Source organism: Anolis carolinensis, chromosome 1 (assembly GCF_035594765.1).
Source record: "Anolis carolinensis isolate JA03-04 chromosome 1, rAnoCar3.1.pri, whole genome shotgun sequence".
NCBI classification, from domain to species: Eukaryota; Metazoa; Chordata; class Lepidosauria; order Squamata; family Dactyloidae; genus Anolis; species Anolis carolinensis.
The window spans coordinates 231,747,654-231,768,019 of NC_085841.1; the positions used below are offsets into that span (position 1 = coordinate 231,747,654).

Here is a 20,366-nt window from a genome sequence, read left to right on the forward strand (position 1 = left end):
TTCTCTTATAAAGCCCTGTGACTAGAGAAGGAGTGTCCTTCTAGATAATGACAAACTCATAATGTTGGATTACCCTTGGGGTAAGTATTTTTGCCCAAGGGAGGTTCAGCAGGTAATTATGGGTTGACACACGGTCTCAGGCAAACCCACTTCAGGTTGCTTTCCCTCCACCCTTTGTTCATCCCGAGGCATAACTTAATTAAATAGGTTCTAGGTAAAATAAAATAGCCCTTGTTTAACCCAATTTTCTGTGTCTGGCTCGTTATTTCACAGTTGGTTATCGATGTATTTTTATATAAATTATGCACCATTTGATCCTTGCTTCATTTTTCTATTTTGTTTAGATAACTTGCCACCTGTTTTCCATGCCCCATCTGACCAGCTTCTGACATTTGAGGGAGAGAATTTTGTTTACCAGCTGCTAGCACTGGATCCTGAGAAGTCAGCAGTGCTGTTTACTTTAGAAAGTGGCCCTCCAGAAGCCTCTCTCTCCCCAGCTGGCCTCCTCATCTGGAAAGTTGGCTTTGGAGAATCAGAAAGCTTTGACTTCACAGTGTCTGATGAATGCAATGCCCAAAGTAGACACACCATTCAGGTAGGGAACAGTCTCCTGCAAACAGGTTTGTCAGACTTTTGGTAGCTTCCATTATAGAGAATAATTTGTTATTGTCTTTAAAAAGTTAAGCCTTCAGCTATTTTCAAGTAAGTGCATATTATACAACATGACAGTAATGATCAATTAATCTAATAAATATCTTAGAAAGCGTAAAACCCATATATACAATGAACAAGAGAGGGTACTATCGATTGCTGTCTGAAAGAACACTTTTGCCGACCCTGTTAATGGTTCATTAATCTGCTTTAAAATTCACTGTGTGCACTTGGATCTTTGAAGAAAAGCACATAACAACATAAAAGAACAGGTTTTAGTCATAAAGGAGAGATGATAATTCATTCACAATGATATTTTTAGAGGCTCCCATGCTCTTATGTCATTACTCCACAGCCTTGGATTTTTGGCAGTGCTTCTTTTCTGCTTTGTCTTTATTTCAAGGTGTTCCATTAATTCTACAATATCATGGGCTAATAAGGTAAATGCAGAGGAGGAAGAAATTACATCTAGAAAAGTCTGGCTAACAATGGGAAAATGCAAAAGAACCTGGTAACAAATATGCACAAAATAAATGCTCACCCAAACTGCTAGCTATACCACCTCATCAGGCGGGCTGATTTGCCTGTTGTACGCTGCTTCCCCTCTCTTTTTGGCACAGAGCCCTTTACACAATGTACAGGCTGTCAGGACCCAGGCTGCAGAGCACCAATAACCATGCACAGAGACCAGAATCTATCTAATATCTTTATTAAAGGATTATATAAAGTCAATAAAAACAAGTGAAGAATAAAGTTCAGAAGTAGACCTTTCAGGAAAGGTCAAATATAGTCCAAGAAAACAATGTCCAATATGTGATATTAGAGTCCAAAGTTATAATCCAATAACCAAAACACACACTTTGCCAAGCAAAGTGTGGGGAAATGACAAGGTCCTTTAGTCCAATGGAGCTTGACAACAAGGCTGGAGAGCAAAATAGATTCTTTGCAAACAAGGCTTGATTCAAGGCAACAAGAAGCAAGAGACGAGAACAGGGTCCGTGGCAAGGTCCGTGGCAAGGTCCGGGGAAACAAGGCAGGGCTGGAACAAGGACAAGGTCCTGGAAACAAGGAACTGGAATAGCGAGTCCACACACGATCTCGCTCCCGAAGCTGACGAATTGACTCCACAAGGATCCCCTTGCGGTTAAACACCTATATAGGATCTTGTTTTCCCGCCAAGGAACACTTTCCCTGGGGAACAAGAAGTGAAACCCATACTGTGTCCAGATGCATGACTCCTTAAGATTTCCCAAGGGAAACAGGCTTAATCAGCTAATTGTCTGGCAGAAATTCTGGCGCTTCTGCGATTCGCCTCCCTAGCGCCTCTATCTCGATTATAATTATCCCGGCGAGAAAACGGGGGAGATTTCTGCTCAAGGCTTGTTTGGCTGACTTCTTGTGGGCAAACATCTTGCAGGTGCAAGGGCTCCAATTCTGGCTGAAACGGTGGGAAACCCAAGTTGTCCTCTTCATCTGCCACAATAGTACTAGGAACGGGACTACATGGCCCATGAGTCATCACACTATCCCCGCCCTCAAGGCCCCCCTCAAACATGGCCCCTCTCCTCGAGTCGTGGGGCCGCGGCTTGGCAGGGTAGGCCTGATGGAAGCGGCGGACTAAGTCGGGGGCATGGACTGTGGAAGCGTCTTCCCAAGAGCGTTCTTCGGGGCCAAAACCCACCCAGTCAATGAGATACTGAAGGCGGCGGCGGTGGAAGCAAGAATCCAAAATGTCCTGAACCTCGAATTCCTCCTCCCCGTCCACCAAAACAGGAGTGGGGGCCGGCCGGTCTGCATCAGGGCGTACACCATCCGCCGGAAGGAGTAGGGAGCGATGAAACACTGGATGGATGCGCATAGAGCGCGGAAGTTGGAGTTTGAAAGTCACGGGGTTAAGTTGTGCCACCACTGGATAGGGGCCAATGAAACGGGCATCTAGCTTCCGGCAGGGACGGTGGGAGGGCAAAAAGCGAGTGGACAGCAGAACCCGATCTCCTACCTTGATTTCGGGGCCCGGTTGGCGATGAATGTCAGCGTGGCGTTTATAGTCCTCCTTGGCTTGGTCCAGTTGTTGGAGCAATAGTTGTTGCACCGCTGTGAGTTCCTGCAGCCAGTCCTCTGCTGCAGGGACTTCTGAGGTTTCAATGACAGGAGGAAAGAAACGTGGATGGAAGCCATAGTTCGCAAAGAACGGGGTTTCCTTGGTTGAAGCCTGGACACCGTTGTTGTAGGCAAACTCTGACAGAGGTAATAGGGAAGCCCAATTGTCCTGTTGATAGTTTACATAACAGCGAAGGTATTGTTCCAAGGTGGCATTGGTGTGCTCCGTTTGTCCATCCGTTTGGGGATGGTGAGCTGAGGATAAACGAGAGTCTATGCCAATAGTTTCTGTAGTGCCTTCCAGAATCAAGAGGTGAATTGAGATCCACGGTCAGTGACCAAACTCTTGGGCAATCCATGTAGCCGGAAAATATGCTGAAGGAATAGACCTGCAGTCTGTTTGGCCGTGGGAAGGCCATCACAAGGAATGAAGTGGGCCAATTTGGTGAAAAGGTCCACCACCACTAGGATCATGGTATATCCAAGGGAGGGTGGTAGGTCGGTGATAAAATCCGCAGAAATTATCTCCCATGGACGAGATGGAGTAGGAAGGGGATGTAGTAGCCCTGAGGGCTTCTCCCTTCTTGTCTTGGAACGCTGGCATACCGGGCAGGTATTGACATATTTCTCTACATCCTTGCGGATCTTGGGCCACCAGAAATCTCTTAGGATCAAATGCATGGTTTTAAAAAGTCCAAAATGTCCTGCTGGCTTGCAGTCATGACACAGGTGAAGTGCCTTTTCTCTGCCTGGTCCTGGAGGGATGTAGACATGATTTCTGTAGCATAATAGCCCATCCTTAAGTGAGAAGGGGAAACATAGTCCTTGGCGAATTTGATCTTGAGCCCAGGCATCCGCCTGTTGACTGGCTCTAAGTTCTTGAGCACAAAGGGGTCCTGAAGTAGAGGGAATTGGTTCAACTGTGGTGGATTTGGTGTTTCCCACTGTGAGCGTGGCAAAGTTTTCGGGCTGTAGCAATTGGGATTCGAAGGTCTCTCTGCGCCCTGCAGCATATTCTGGTTTCCGTGATAGAGCATCTGCTTGCTTGGTCTGAGCTGGGGTTACGTAATGGATCTGGAAGTCAAAACGTTCAAAAAATAAAGCCCAGCGCTGCTGCCTCTGATTTAACCTGCGGGCAGTTCTTAGATGTTCCAAATTTCGATGATCAGTATGAACTTCAATGGGAAATTTGGCCCCTTCTAACCAATGTCTCCAATTCTCAAAAGCTGCCTTTATGGCCAAAAGTTCCTTCTCCCAAATAGTGTAATTTCTCTCTGGGGCTGTTAGTTGACGGGAGTAAAAGGCACAAGGATGAAGATGTTCTCCCACTGGTTGCATGAGTACAGCCCCAATTGCCACATCAGAGGCGTCAGCCTGCACAACAAAAGGGGTTTTAGGATCAGGGTGCTGTAGAATTGGCTGGGACGTGAATAACTTCTTTAGTTGCTGGAACCCTTTCTCTGCTTGCTCCGTCCAGCGGAAAGGCTGTTTTCCACGGATGCAGCTGGTGATTGGGTCAGACCAGCGGGCAAAGTCTGGAATGAACTTGCGGTAGTAGTTCACGAACCCCAAGAAGCGTTGCACTTCTTTCTTGTTGGTTGGCGCCCGCCATTCCAATACTGCTGAAACCTTTGCCGGGTCCATGGAAAGTCCTAGTGGCGAGACACGGTAGCCCAGGAAATCTACCTCTTGTAGATCAAAAGCGCATTTTTCCAACTTGGCATATAGTCCATGATCCCGCAATCGTTGTAACACCAACCTGACGTGGTTCTCGTGCTCCGATTGTGATCTAGAAAACACCAAAAAATCGTCTAGGTATATGATCAAGAACCGATCTAGATAATCCTGGAAAATATCATTGACAAAATGCTGGAACGTTGCGGGAGCTCCAGATAAACCGAAATTCATGACCAGGGACTCGAATAATCCGAATTTAGTCTGGAAAGCGGTTTTCCACTCGTCCCCCTCCCTGATGCGAACTAGATTGTAAGCCCCCCGAAGATCCAGCTTGGTGTAAACCTTGGCCCCTTGAAGCCGGTCTAATAGATCTGAGATCAAAGGCAGGGGGTAGCGGTTCCGCTTCGTGATATTGTTCAATGCTCTATAGTCCACAACCAAGCGTAGGTCCCCTGACTTCTTTTTCACAAACATCACCGGGGAGGCAGCTGGGGATTGAGAGGGTCTGATGAATCCCTTGCGAAGATTTGACTCTATGAACTCCCTGAGAGCTTCTTGCTCTGGTTCCGTCAGGGAGTAGAGGTGTCCTCACGGGATCGGGGCCCCCTCCACCAAGTCAATGGCACAGTCATATGGTCTATGTGGGGGTAGTTTCTCGGCTTCCTTTTCGTTGAAAACATCCCGAAAGTCTGAATATTTCTTGGGCAAGGTGATGATGGGCTCAGCGTCCGTGGCATGGCAGACCTTGGCTACTAGACAATGGTTTTGGCAATATTTTGAAGCAAACTGTAGTTCTCTGTTGGTCCAAGAGATGTTTGGGTCGTGGAGCGTCAGCCATGGAATTCCCAAAATCACAGGGAAGTGGGGCACCTCGGTAACAAAGAAGGAAATCTCTTCCAGGTGTTTCCTTATCCACATCCTGGTGGGTTCAGTCCATTGACTTACTGGACCCGTCTTTAGGGGACGGCGATCGATAGCCTGCACCACCCGGGCGTTCTTGAAATCGTGATATTGTAATCCCAGAGAGTCGGCATACTCTCTATCGATGAAATTGTTTGTTGCCCCTGAGTCTATCATGGCATGAATCATGACGGGTCCTTTTTTCGCTGACCACAATGTGACCACTAGGAGAAATAGGACCCCGGTTTGCGGCTCTTGAGTGGGGTTTTTGACCGGGTTGGTGAGCCTCTCTACGCCCGGTCGCTGGCTTCCCCCGCCGGCTTTGCGCCAGCCGCCTCGGCCGTCTCCGTCTCCGCGGAGGACGCCGCCGCCAAGCGAGCGGCGGGTTTTCTCTTGGCTGGACATTCTCTGGCAAAATGGCCCCCGTTCCCGCAGTACCAACAGAGGTTTAAAGGTTGGCGGCGGGCCTTCTCGGCAACATCTAATCTGGGACGCACATTGCCCAACTGCATCGGCTCCTCCTCGCTTCCTCTGGGGTATGGGGCTGGTGGCGGGGATCTCCACACTGGACGCGGCTGAATACTGGCAGAAGCGGGAGGTTTCACTCCTGCTCTTCCACTCTGGCCTCGGAGCCACTGTTTTTTGTTGGCAAGCAGGACTTCGGCTCTGTGATGACTCATGGGCCTTGTAGTCCTGCTCATGACATTGTAATGCCTGATGAAGAAGAAAACTTGGGTTTTTTACCTTCCCAGTCAGAACTGGAATCTTCTCAGCCAGATCTTTCCCAGGCAGATCTGGGAACCTTGCACCTGCAAGAAAGTTGTGTTCCAGAAGTATGTCAAACAAACCCTGAGCCTACATCTCCCGTGTTCTCTCGCCATGAGTTTTGTAAACAACAGAGGGGTTTGGAAGCAGCTTCGCGCAGGAGTGCTAGAATAGCAGCTAAGAATGTAGCCAATTAAGCCTGCTTTTCGTGAGAATCTTTAAGGAGTCAAACATCTGGTCTCAGAGTTTAGCTTTCGTTTCTGGTTCCCAGAGAACTGCTTCGGCGGGAAAGTTAGACTCTATATAGGTGTTTTACCCGCGAAGTAACTTCGCGGAGTCAATTCGTCAGCCTCCGGAGCGAGTTGTGTCTGAACAGCGCGCTCCGCTTCAAGCCTCGTTCCTGCTCAAGCCTTGTCCTTGTTTCCAGCCTTCGCTCCTGTTTCCCAGCCTTTGTTTACCTACGGACCTTGCCTTGTTTCCCAGGACTAAACCTTGCCTTGTTTCACGGATTTTACCAAGTTATTCCACGGACCTTGTTCTTGTTCCTCGTTACCTTGTTCCACGATTCAAGCCTTGTTTCAAGTATCAAGTTATTTCCTAGCCTTGCTCAAGTTCATGGACTAAAGGACCTTGTCATCTCCCCTCACTTTGCCTGGCAAAGTGAGTGTTTCGGTTATTGGATTACAACTTTGGACCTTAATATTTCATATTGGACATTGTTTCTTTGGACTAATTTTGACCTTTCCTGAAAGGTCTGCTTCTGGACTAACCTTTACATTCGCTTTTATTAACTTTATATATTTCCTTAATAAAGATATTAGATAGAATTTGGCCTCTGCGTATGGTTATTGGTGCTCTGTAGCCTGGGTCGTGACAGGCTCGTAAACATTGATCAATAAGTCTCTCAAGAGAGTTTGGGGGATCCACCTTGGAGATTTCTTCCTGCATCTCGAAGTTGAGACCCTCACGAAACTGTCCTCTGAGGGCTATATCATTCCAACCGGTGTTTTGGGCCAGCACTCGGAACTCGGCTATGTACTGGGACAACGGCCTGTCCCCTTGGAAGAGGCGCCGGAGTTTATGGCCGGCCGCCTCCACATTGTCCTCGATCCCCCATGTCGCCTTAAGGTGGTTCAGGAAGTTTTGCGCGGAACTTAGGTGCATGGAGCCCCCATCAAATAGCGCCGTCGCCCAATTGGCCGCTGGCCCTTCTAGGAGACTGTAAATCCACGCCACCTTGACCTCTTCTTGGGGAAACTCGGCTTGACGGGCTTCTATGTATGCCTGGCATTGGCGACAGAAAACATGGACCTTGGAGGCTTCTCCGGAGAACTTGGTTGGAAGCGCCAGGCCAGGGAGCCGGACACCTCGTTCCTTCAAGCCCCGTATTTCTCCCTCCTGCGTATGGAGTGTATCACGGATTCTGTCTAATTCATCCTTGGAAATGGTGTAACTGAGTGGTTGGGCTTCCGCCCCGGTTCCTGTAGACATTCTGGTCTAGGTTAATTGGTGCTTAGGGTGGCGGAGTCAAACTGTCAGGACCCAGGCTGCAGAGCACCAATAACCATGCACAGAGACCAGAATCTATCTAATATCTTTATTAAAGGATTATATAAAGTCAATAAAAACAAGTGAAGAATAAAGTTCAGAAGTAGACCTTTCAGGAAAGGTCAAATATAGTCCAAGAAAACAATGTCCAATATGTGATATTAGAGTCCAAAGTTATAATCCAATAACCGAAACACACACTTTGCCAAGCAAAGTGTGGGGAAATGACAAGGTCCTTTAGTCCAATGGAGCTTGACAACAAGGCTGGAGAGCAAAATAGATTCTTGGCAAACAAGGCTTGATTCAAGGCAACAAGAAGCAAGAGACGAGAACAGTGTCCGTGGCGAGGTCCATGGCAAGGTCCGGGGAAACAAGGCAGGGCTGGAACAAGGACAAGGTCCTGGAAACAAGGAACTGGAATAGCGAGTCCACACACGATCTCGCTCCCGAAGCTGACGAATTGACTCCGCAAGGATCCCCTTGCGGTTAAACACCTATATAGGATCTTGTTTTCCCGCCAAGGAACACTTTCCCTGGGGAACAAGAAGTGAAACCCATACTGTGTCCAGATGCATGACTCCTTAAGATTTCCCAAGGGAAACAGGCTTAATCAGCTAATTGTCTAGCAGCAATTCTGGCGCTTCTGCGATTCGCCTCCCTAGCGCCTCTATCTCGATTATAATTATCCCGGCGAGAAAACGGGGGAGATTTCTGCTCAAGGCTTTTTTGGCTGACTTCTTGTGGGCAAACATCTTGCAGGTGCAAGGGCTCCAATTCTGGCTGAAACGGTGAGAAACCCAAGTTGTCCTCTTCATCTGCCACAATAGTACTAGGAACGGGACTACATGGCCCATGAGTCATCACACAGGCATTTCTGGCCAGGCTGCATGCTGGAAAAGGGAAAGAAAGCACATGCCTTTCCATATTGACTTCCGTTCAATGGAAAGAAGCTGGGTGGTCACACTTCCGCTTGGGATTAGGGGCACGATAAGGGAGTGATGCGGGGCGTGGAGCAGCAGCTTCTCCATGTCCTCTCCTGGAGCCCATGGATTTACCCCTATGTGGGGCAAATCCATGGGTCTTTTAGATGAGGTCCATAAACTGAAATCCCGTTGACACACCAATCTAGTAGACACATATTTTTCATAGTTCAGTAGCAGCAGTACAAGAAGATAAGCAAAATCTGCTGGTGCCAGGCATCTTACTCCTACAATGCCTTCAGAACAGCTGTACCTATAGCATTTTCCCTTTTGTTTCTAATGCTTTCACAGTATTGGCATAGTGCTCTTGTGGAGTGCTAGCCACATAATTAAATGGCACCTTCTCCATAGCTTTAGACAAGGATGCTGGGAGATCATGTTTGAATCCTTGCTTTCTCTTGGAAACCCACTGGATAACCCTGGACAAATAATACCCTCTCACTATGAGAGAAATGCAATGATAACACCCCCTTGAGAAAATAATGCTAAACTAGCCTGTAAAGGGTTTGGATTGGATCACCATAAATCAGAAGTAACATGAAGGCACATAACAACAATCTACATTGTTTTTGTCTTTTCTAGGTTTCTGTGAAGCCTTGTGGCTGCTTAAATGGTGGAACATGCATCACCAATGTTAACTTTCCTTCAGGTCTTGGCAAATACTTGTGCATATGTCCCAATGAATTTGAAGGAGAACACTGCCAGAACAGTCATAATTATTGCAAATCAAATCCCTGTGCCATTGGCTCCTGTATTGATCAGACAGATAGTTATATTTGTAAATGCCCAGCTGGTTGGAAAGGTAAGCTGAGCTTCCCACTTGTTTTGAAACCTCCTTGCTGTTTTCACGGTTAATTTCAGGACATAGCTATGTTGCTGTGCATAGGCTAGTAAAACCAATATCTGAGAATCATATTTTCCACACCACGGAGATAACATTCAGAACCACTGAACCAGTTGATTGGCTGCACAACAAGAAGAGTGTATTTGTATCCCCACACATTTGATCGTTGTGAATTGGAGATACCCAGTACTACAAATGATTCGCCTGTCAAGTAGCCATACACACTGTAATGGTATTGCTTCAAGTGGTTTTACAGCTATAGACTGATATAAGAGTTATCAGAAAACTACAATTCCAATACTCTAGAATATTTTTTCAGCTCTGCTCTACAGCATTAACCTTCAGGACTGATGTAGACGTGATTAAAAAACAGATTTGAATCAAATCAAAATGGCTTTCAATCCTTAATGGCTGATCTTAGCATAATGTCTGAAATAAGGATCCACAAACATTATATGTACTCGTATAGGGTCTGGTCTTGGGTAAAATCTGTATTCCATGATTTTGACTGTCACTTAATACCTCAAGATAAGAAATCTTGAGTGATTCTGATGCCTGTAATTCTCACTTGTGACACTTTAGAATGGTCAGAAAATGTCTTCCATGCTTTAATTTTTTAGTACAATTGAAGCATAGTTTTACTTCAACTTAGCTGGATGTAGACTTTAAAAAGGCTTTACTTAATATACAACCAGTAATGCTCTATGATTGACCTTCCAGACAGCCTCCTCATAACAAAACTGCATTTAGTAAAAGTCCTTTCTAATCATAATAGAAAGCCTCCTGTTCCTTTTTAGTCTCTTTTATTGCTTCTTGTTAGTATTGTTTTGAGGGTGAAGAGGGGGGATAGATTAGTAGAGCAGTCTCTGAGTTGCCACTCTGAATTGCCATTCTTTCCTTTTCCTGTGGGGAGGGCTTTCAATTTCAGATTTGAGAGGTTATTCAATATGCAAATCAGAACCTATTAATCACAGCTATATTTATACAATCCATTGCCTAAGAGCTAAAGCAGATTTCTGACATTTATCCATTTCTAAACAGAGATCTTTAGTAGGCAAATTGTCATATTTCTAGTAAAGTTTTACTTAAGACATCAAAGTCCTCCAATGATACGTGATCTTGTATTAATCTTTATAGCAAACCCATTGCTCTGCAAAGGGTTTAAGATCTCTGTGTTCTGAGAATTTAATGAAAAATGAATGGAATACAGGGTATGAGTAATGCTGACATTCAAATGAAATGGGAAGGGATGTCTTGTAGTCAAAAGAAAACAGATTAAAATAATATCTCTTACTTTCCTTCTATTGGTAACAAATGCATTGTGAAGAGATGTACTTTTCTTTTCATTTATCCTTGGAGTCTCAGCCACCTCTGCTCACATCCTTTGCATTCACAATCTCCCCATCCCAGTCATATTATATTTACCGTTCACTGGTATTTTCACCAGCAATTTACAATCTCTTCTGAGAAATGTTCTCTTCCTTTTCAACTGCAGAATGCTGTAGTAGCATCCAAGAAAGCAGCAGGAGAGAAGGTAAAAAGGTAAAGGTTTCCCCTGATGTTAAGTCTAGTTGTGTCCGAATCTGGGGGTTGGTGCTCATCTCCATTTCTAAGCCGAAGAGCCAGCGTTGTCCGTAGACACCTCCAAGGTCATGTGGCCAGCATGACTGCATGGAGCGCTGTAGAAAGTAATTATTTCAAGAAGTAGTCCATAAGTGTGTGTACAGGTCCTGGTGTACATGAGAATCTCTATACTTGTGCTAATTCCCTGTTTATACCTGGGTTAGCCCCAGCTTCTGCCAACCTAGCAGTTCAAAAACATGCAAATGTGAGTAGATCAATAGATACCGCTTTGGCAGGAAGGTAACAGTGCTCCATGCAGTCATGCCGGCCACATGGTCTTGGAGGTGTCTATGGACAACACCAGCTCTTTGACTTAGAAATGGAGATGAGCACCAACCCGCAGAGTCAGACACAACTAGACTTAATGTCAGGGGAAAACCTTTACTTTTAACTGACCTGGGTATAGGAATCTTGTCAATTCAATTAACTGTTGATCTTTACCTTCATAGAATATACACATACATGTTTTGTGATTTATTTCATTCTAGTAAGCTGAGTTGGTTCCAATTATCTCTTTCTCTCACACGCATACTAACAGAAACAGAGACACATTTTGAAGCAACTGCATCATGATATACCACTGTTCATCCTTCCAAGCATCAACAAAAAAAGACATCCCTTTGTCAAAGTATGATTAAAAAAACAAATTCTCTGTGTTACATTGAGCTCTCTTCACTGCTGCCATCAATTAATTTCTGAAACACACATGAATGCACACATTCCACTATATTCCCATCAGCATAAAAAAACAGCCAATTTCTCAGATAATGGCCATTCTTGGATGGTGGTAGTCAGCTATTGATAGCATTCCCTCTTGATTCATGAGATGGTAGTCTGCATATTAACAGAAAGTGACCTGCTTCAATTATTCCCCTCTTTTTCCTCATTCATTTAAATAAAATATTCATTGTTTTAGCAGTTAGTTTCCTGACCTGGAAACAGCAAACACATAGTGTTGGGGGAGAGTAAAGAAATGATTGAGTGAAATAGGAATACTTCTCAATGCTTTAATGGCAGGTGAAAAATTATATGCAAGTGCAGTTGAGAGCCAGCTGGGAAGAAGATGATTTTACTTGAGGGCAGGTTCTGTTACAGCAATAAAAGCTTATCCTTGATGTTGTGTTTATGTCTCAATTCCCCAGAAAGCCATCAATAATCTAATGAGAAGGCAACATGCTACTGCTCAAGTGACAAGACTGTTTCAGCATCACATCTTTACAAATGATAGCAAACAGATAGTAGGAACAAAACACTTACTCTTCAGAGAGTACCTTAAGTATCATCTCTGGAGAAGCAAGTTGCCGAAAGTGTAGAAAGTGTTGTGCTTACTGAAAGACAAGTGCATTTGCAATCCCACACTGCTGTCATTGATAGGACAACAATAATTTCAGATGCAGTCATGGGAACAGGGAAGTGGATAGAGATAAAAATGAGCTGAAGCAGTGGGGATGTTTGTGTGTGAAACATAGGCCCAGAGTTCATTTGCTGTAATTTAAACTTCTATAGTTTACAGCCTACTGTATATTGAAATGATTTTACGATATTCAGAGTGTTTGGTGCAAGTGCTCATTGTCAGCATTCTCTAGACAGAAGGAAGCAACGGAATTCAATAAATTGACAAGCTTGAAATACATAGTTAAAAGTAGAAACAGATTTCAGAAAAAATTATACACTTTCTAAAAAGTGTGCTCCTTTCTGCATTCCTTTTCCTGGTCTATGACAAAGTAGGGAGAGATACTGAAAAGTGTGTAGATTTTCATTGGAAGGAGGGAGAGATCAATCCTGATCTCTCTGACCTTGAGCCAGTCATAAATAATTACGTATGTAACGAGTTTCCTGTGTATGAAGAATGATAAAGAAGGACATTCAGACAGGCACCTAAATGTACATTATAGGTAAAGGTAAAGGTTTTCCCCTGACGTTAAGTCTAGTTGTGACCGACTCTGGGGGTTGGTACTTATCTCCATTTCTAAGCCAAAGAGCCAGCGTTGTCCATAGACATCTCCTAAGTCATGTGGCCAGCATGACTGCATGGAGCGCCGTTACCTTCCCGCCAGAGCGGTACCTATTGATCTACTCACATTGGCATGTTTTCAAACTGCTAGGTTGGCAGGAGCTGGGGCTAACAGCAGGCGCTCATTCCACTCCCGAGATTTGAACCTGGGACTTTTCAGTCTGCAAGTTCAGCAGCTCAGTGCTTTAATGCACTGTGCCACCACCAGGGGCCAATTGTACATTATACAGAACATAATATCATATGGACAGACAACATTGAAATCAGATGCTGGATTTCCTAACTTGTCCAGACAGAGGTTGAAAATCCTGAACCCTGGGTTTGATTTCCAGTTGTCCCTTCCTCAAGAGAAAGGTGAGGAAGAATATGGATATCTGCAATTGGGGCACAAGGGAGGAGGATATTGTTCCGATATCTATTTACACAGATAAAGTGAAGAGAAAGTGAGGCACTAGGTTCATTCCTCCATCCTTTGCTGTCCACAAGGAACACAAGAGAGGGTGAATCCCATGTGTTGGATGGTGTCAAGGGCAGTGACACTACTCACTTTTGTTGGAAGAGTCACATCCCTGTCATCCCATTTGTCCATCCAATATTTACCTACAATTGAGAGCAGAGGGCTAAATGTGATAATACTTCTACCTAAAGTGAACCCATTTAAATGAATCGGATGTGTAGTAAGAACTAACTTGATTTCACTAACACTACCGGTAAGACCAAAAGGACATTTAGCTCATGGTCTCTACTGATTGTTCAAAGCTTAACACAAAAAGGAAGGAGACAAAGATTCCTGATGCTTTGTATGGATTCCTAATGAATCTGAATATATATCATAACATGTTGGCTTGTTTCAATGTATTGATTGTAGAAGGAAATTAGATGTTGCTTCCAGGAAGACATTTTTTAATTTCCCTTAATGTTTAATTATCACAGTGTTTCTGTCTGAAACAACCATATAAATTTTCAGAGTGGTATGTTAAAATGCTAAAGTAATTTAAGAGTGTAGAGGTTTGTTTTTTATTTTAAAAAATTGTTATCAAACAAGAATATGCTGACAGTTTTAATTTAATTGTGGGGGTTGCTAAAAATATGAGAACAATTATTTATCCTGTCTTCTAAACACTAGGAATCAGTGAGTGTCAATGGGAAGCATCTAACAGTGGAGAGAAAGAGAAAGGCAATTGAGTAATCTGATAAGTTGTGAAAATATCAATAAGAACTGGACAGAATTCAGTTAAGGATGTCTTAAATGTGTTCATGTCAACTAAAGTCCTCTGTACGCTAATGAAACCATTGTGTTTTTAATCTTCTGAGACATTTCTATTCCTTTAGGATTCTAAGGGAAATTTTAGTGATTATTTCTCTGCTCCTGTGCCTTTAACAAAATTGTGTGCATAAAGGCAAAGGAGCATGACTGAGGAGGAGGAGGAGGAGGAGGAGGAGGAGGAGGAGGAGGAGGAGAAGTTGTTCAATAATTTTAATACATCCATGGTTTTTTAAAAAGAGAGAGAGAACTGTGCAATCTGTAAAACAAACAAAACAAAAACCAATGCCCAAGATTAGCATTATCACTTGCAACCCAATTGAGTTAACATCTTTCCTTGCAATGGAGTTGCACCACTCTCTATATTATCTTGTTGCCTCTTTTAGCACCATTTACAGATCTACAATATCCTTTTTTGGTATGAGCATGCTTCCAACATAAATATTGCACTTATTTTTAAAAAAGGGAAAGTAAAGAAAAACAACCACAAACAGATGCAATCTGAGCTGATGGGAATATTAATTTCCTGTGAGTACCTGGAACGTTTCACCTTAGGACTCGCAATTCTACATTTTGGATCATAATAAAACTGACATCAATGAACTGACAGTGAAGCAACAGCAAGTTCAGATGAATTTGGGGTGGGGGGAGTTTGAGTGTCAATTGAATGGCATATTGTTCAGTCCATTTACAGCTGAGATTAAATGAACATTTAAGATGAGGATTAAAAGGAGTATTTTCTGTTTATTAACCTCTGTTTTGTTTGTGCCTTAGGGCTTACTTGTCAAGAGGACATAAATGAATGTGAAGAGAATGTTTGTTTTCCTGGTGTCTCTTGCACAAACACCATGGGATCCTTTGTATGTGATAACTGTCCCCATGGGATGAAAGGTGATGGCAGAAAGTGCAAGTGTGAGTATTGCGTACTCTACTTATGACAAAGTTTATGAGCTTAAACTTTGCTTGAAAAAAAGAGATTTTCAGTTTAAACCAAAGGTAATCAAGATGAAGAAATATTCACTGGCTGTTTCCCTACTCTTTATTGTGGAAACAAAGTGGATTTACCATTCTGCATATATCTCTGGTGGCTCAGTGTGTTAAAGTGCTGAGCTGCTGAACTTGCAGACCGAAAGGTCCCAGGTTCAAATCCGGGGAGCGGAGTTAGCGGCCGCTGTTAGCTCCAGCTTCTGCCAACCTAGAAATTCAAAAACATGCAAATGTGAGTAGATCAATAAGTACCGCTCTGGCGGGAAGGTAATGGTGTTCTATGCAGTCATGCCAGCCACATGACCTTGGAGGTGTCTACAGACAACGTCGGCTCTTCGGCTTAGAAATTGAGATGAGCACCAACCCCCAGAGTCGGTCATGACTGGACTTAACGTCAGGGGAAAACCTTTACCTTTACCTATAGTGTAGTATAGGGTATAGTATTAATTAGGCCTATTTTAATAGTCACTCTCAAGAAATCAGAAACTACATTTATCCAGCATCTACCCATCCCCATGGATGCTGGTTAACTGAGAGTTTACTATATGTGTGTGCGTGTGCGTGTGTACACACACACACACAATGGCTAAAGTCCAAAAGTAACTTGCTAAGAGTAACATCCCCTAGGCTGCCAAAGCTGAAAACCATTAGTTTCAGGATGGCAACAGCAAGATGTTTCATTATACAAACAGACATTTTGCCATGCAGTCATGCCGGCCACATGACCTTGGAGATGTCTACGGACAACGCTGGCTCTTCAGCTTAGAAATGGAGATGAGCACCAACCCCCAGAGTTGGACACGACTGGACTTAACGTCAGGGGAAACCTTTACCTTTACTTAAAATTGTACTTGCTAGCAGAAGAATGGAGACATGTGAACAGAAACCACTTTTGACTGAAAATAATGTTTTATAAATTTGTCTTCCATACCTGAAATAAGTTAAGATGTAAAACGGTTTCCTAGATTCCCAATTTTACCCCATGTTAGCAGAAGCCAAGGAATGATCTGGAGCTTCCATGATGATTCAAGAGTATTGGTGGTGGTGGTGGGGTGAAAATTCTAATTCAGAAATGGTCCTGCTTTTCTCATAAGCCACTGTTGCCCTTCCATTTTTCCTGCACTTTGCAGCATCGGGAAAAGGGAATGGCACTTGCATTTTGTGTCCTTTTTTTCACTGCAGCAGCAGCTACAGAGCCCTAGAGTGTTTGTAGCTGTTAACGGATATCATTCCCAGTGACAGAAAATCCATCAGTGCCCTCTCCTTTCCCCTTTCCTCTCTCCAAATCGTACAGGTGCTTTTGCTCACATTGACAAAGGCACCCAACAATGGCCAGGACCTTTTTGGAGCTTCATGCTCAACACTGCAGTGATAAAGGATGCAAAAATAAGGGTGATCATCCAGTGGCACCTACCCAGGTTTAGCTTGACTCATGAGTCAAGACAGCACTCTTACCACTGCTGCAGTTTGGGGATGGAAATGTGTAAACACCTCATCAGAGTCCAGAAATAGTCCAAAACAGCAATTTTTTGAACCAGTTTTGGATTTTGGTGGCTGTATAAGTGAGCCCAGAGTCATATTCAACCAAGATTAAAACAGAATCATCATTTTTCCTAATATTTCCAGCTAACCATTCCCAATTGTACTCCTAATTTCTTAGTGGAATGTTCACAGGAAAGAGGGAGTTGTAAGTTTGGACCTTTTGTCCATCACAACCAGGCATCAGGCTGTGGCCACAACTCCAAATCTCTAATAATTCGCTTTGTGTTTCCTTCTTCCCTTGTGGTCTTTAAGGCATTATTTAAAGCATCTTCACAGACCAAGATGACCACCTTCATCGGTCAGTGGTCTCTTGCAACCTCTGACTCCTACATGATGGTGACTCCAATAAATGTGACTTAACTTCCTAGAGGGGAAAAACTGTACACGCATTACCATAACCAGCCACATATGATGATTCTTTAGTACCACACTCAGGAGCCGCCCTGAATCCCCTTCGGGGTTGGGAAGGGTGGGATAGAAGTGTGAAAAATAAATAAATACTTTTTCTGATGTTGCTATTAAACCATAATATATCTTTGACAATGTGGTTATACCTTAGGCTTTGCCTTTCTTCTTGTTTCTTAACGTATACTGCCTTTAAACAACTTCCTATTTTTAAAAAAAATCCATAAAAATAAAGTTACAAAAATGTTCAGGGAGAGGGAAAATGGTTGCCTTTCTGTGCGTGCATGGATTAAACCTGACCCCAAGAATAGAGTATGATGCTCAGAGCTCCCTGAGCTGGTATTACTGTGGGGTGTTTAATGAATCATTCACTTCATTATGCATAAAACAATTTATAAACACTCCTGAGATTCAAGCCACCTGCCTTCCTGATTTTTTTCTTTTCATGTATACACGTCTATTAACCTTCAGTGTAGAAAAGAAAGAAATAAATGAACTAAAGAGGGAACAACCCAATGCTGCTCTCTTTCTTGGCTGATTATAAAAGAAAACAGCAGCTTGCATTTGTATGGGGAAGCGGGAGGGGTGAAGAAAAACAATAGCTTACAATTGAAGAATCTTGGAATCAATGTATCATCCATTGTGAGGCTGATTATATCTTCCCTTGGTTTAATTTATGATTATGCTTGGTATAAACTGTTTTCTAGAGTGTCTTCCCTTCCACCGCTTTGTTGCAGGGTATTTTGTGCCTTGAAGTGTATCTAGGTTTTTGTGTGGGTTAATTCTATTAACTGCAACTGGAAAAAAGGAAGATTCAATTAAAGCCCGAGCAACATTCTGCCCTTAGCCAAAACGTAGTTGCTTATTTGCATATACTGATGATTTAAAATGGTTTTTTTTTTCTAGTAGAACAGTTTTACACAGCCCGAATCAACAACTCCACTGGAAGAATGGAAATTGAGATTTCCATGGAAAATTTTGTTCTGACTCCCGAGGACAGGCTAGGATGATCATTTGAGATAAAGAGGAGTTATGGTTCTGAATATTAACACTAGAGATACAAATCCCGACTTGATTTGTCCTTGCTCAGTAAATAGGAAAAACTCGCTTTGTGAGCCACTGCAGGACAGCAGGCTTATGTAAAATTAAAAATTCAATAACAGTTGCTTGGTTTCATGAACTAGTAAAAATAGTGTCATTGGATGGGTTGGTTGTGTCTGTGTGATCAATCATCCTGTCCTTTTGCATCTGCTCTCTCCCTTTCCATCTCTCTCTTTCTGTGCTTAGTTTTACTAAAGAAAAAGACATAGGTTTTGCCTAGAAAATGAAACAGTTTTACACCAATCATATTGTGCGGAGGTTGCAAAATGTTTGCTCTTTTGATCTTGATAAGGTTTCTCAAGGAGGCTTACTAAATGTTTGCAGATTGGCTCTGCAAGTCTCATTTTGCCAAGATGACTGTGAATGTGCATAATTTTAGGCATGGCAAGGTTTTTCCCTTGATAAAAATGAAATGATGCAGGAAATCTCTAAATGAATCAATAAACCTCCAGTTTTGATTAAACCAACCATGCTGTAGATAGGATGATGAGTTTAAGCCCTAGGCAGGTCTGGCTCTGCCATGCAACACTATTTGTGAAGAGATGTGGCCACAAGACATATATAAAGGGAGATGCTAACAAATGTTTTCTAGGTTTGATGTTATGGTGAGATTTTTTGCACTACACTAACAAGTAAAGATAATTTTGTTAGTAGTGCAAAGCATGATTTTGTGCAAGGATAAAACCCATTCTAGCAGATACAGGAAAGGGAATAGTTTTGTATGAAAACATGAAATTAAAAAGCATTCAATGTGGTGCTTTTGACCAGAATCATAACTTTTCAATAAGCAATGGCACACTAACTGCTGTTTTAACTCAGGTGGTCTATGGCAGTGGTTCTCAACCTGTGGGTCCCCAGGTGTTTTGGCCTACAACTCCCAGAAATCCCAGCCAGTTTCCCAGTTGTTAAGATTCTGGGAGTTGAAGGCCAAAACATCTGGGGACCCATAGGTTGAGGACTGCTGGTCTATTTGAAGGCATACAAAATCTATTTCAACATAAAGTTTGTGCAGACTGTCCTCAACCTGAATTTTCTGCAATATTTGCAGCAGAAATACAATTTGGAATCCTGAAAATTTGTGGCTGGTTACAGATGTGTTCATAAACACATGTACAATTGAACCATGCATATATTTCAAAGATGCACAAGATGGCATAAAGTAGTGGGAGAAAATATGCATACAATGTATAAAATTGTAGGGCCGGGTTGTGGTGCAGGCTGGTGAGTAGCCTGCTGCAATAAATCACTCTGACCATGAGGTCATGAGTTTGAGGCCAAACCATTGGCGGGTTGAGCACCCGCCAATTAAAAATAAAAAATAGCCCCTGCTCGTTGCTGACCTAGCAACCCGAAAGATAGTTGCATCTATCAAGTAGGAAATAAGGTACCACTTATAAAGTGGGGAGGCAAATTTAACTAATTTACAACGTTGGAATGAGGAAATGCTGTCACAGTGGATGATGAAGCAGCTGCTCTCCCCTGTGGCCAGAATCGAATGTCCCCTCAGGAGAAGGTTACATTGCCTCTGTGTCTGTCTCTGTCTCGGTTCTATGTGTATATAGGCATTGAATGTTTGCCCTATATGTATATAATGTGATCCGCCCTGAGTGCCCTTTGGGGTGAGAAGGGCAGAATATAAATACTGTAAATAAATTAAAAAATTAAAAATGTACACTGGAAATAAATACATAATAAGGGTCACTTTAATTTAATCAAAAAGAAAAACAGAACAGGCATGGAGGTGGTAAGGCAGACATTTGACAGATGTGGACTTTATTGATGTACAATGTCCTGGTGGTAAAATTAGCATGGCCAATGTTCCGCTGTATATGTTTTTATTCATCAAATCAGTATTGTCTCCTTTAGGAGATTTTATTTTCTTTGGCAGATTAGCACCAGAAATATAAAATGACATTGGGTGCTTTTGCTTTTTGAGCCTAAATCAAAGTGGTTCTTCCTTTTCAA

At 43.0% G+C, this 20,366-nt stretch overlaps 1 protein-coding gene across 1 annotated transcript in view; it reads left to right on the forward strand.

The window, feature by feature from the left end:
- Nucleotides 1–20,366, forward strand: part of LOC103279158 (von Willebrand factor D and EGF domain-containing protein) — a 368,122-nt gene that overhangs the window by 214,705 nt on the left and 133,051 nt on the right. Inside the window, exons 17-19 of the mRNA XM_062966717.1 lie at nucleotides 345–595; nucleotides 9,204–9,423; nucleotides 15,141–15,278. Of these exons, the coding sequence (XP_062822787.1) occupies nucleotides 345–595; nucleotides 9,204–9,423; nucleotides 15,141–15,278 (609 nt within the window). The remainder of the gene's footprint in view (nucleotides 1–344; nucleotides 596–9,203; nucleotides 9,424–15,140; nucleotides 15,279–20,366) is intronic.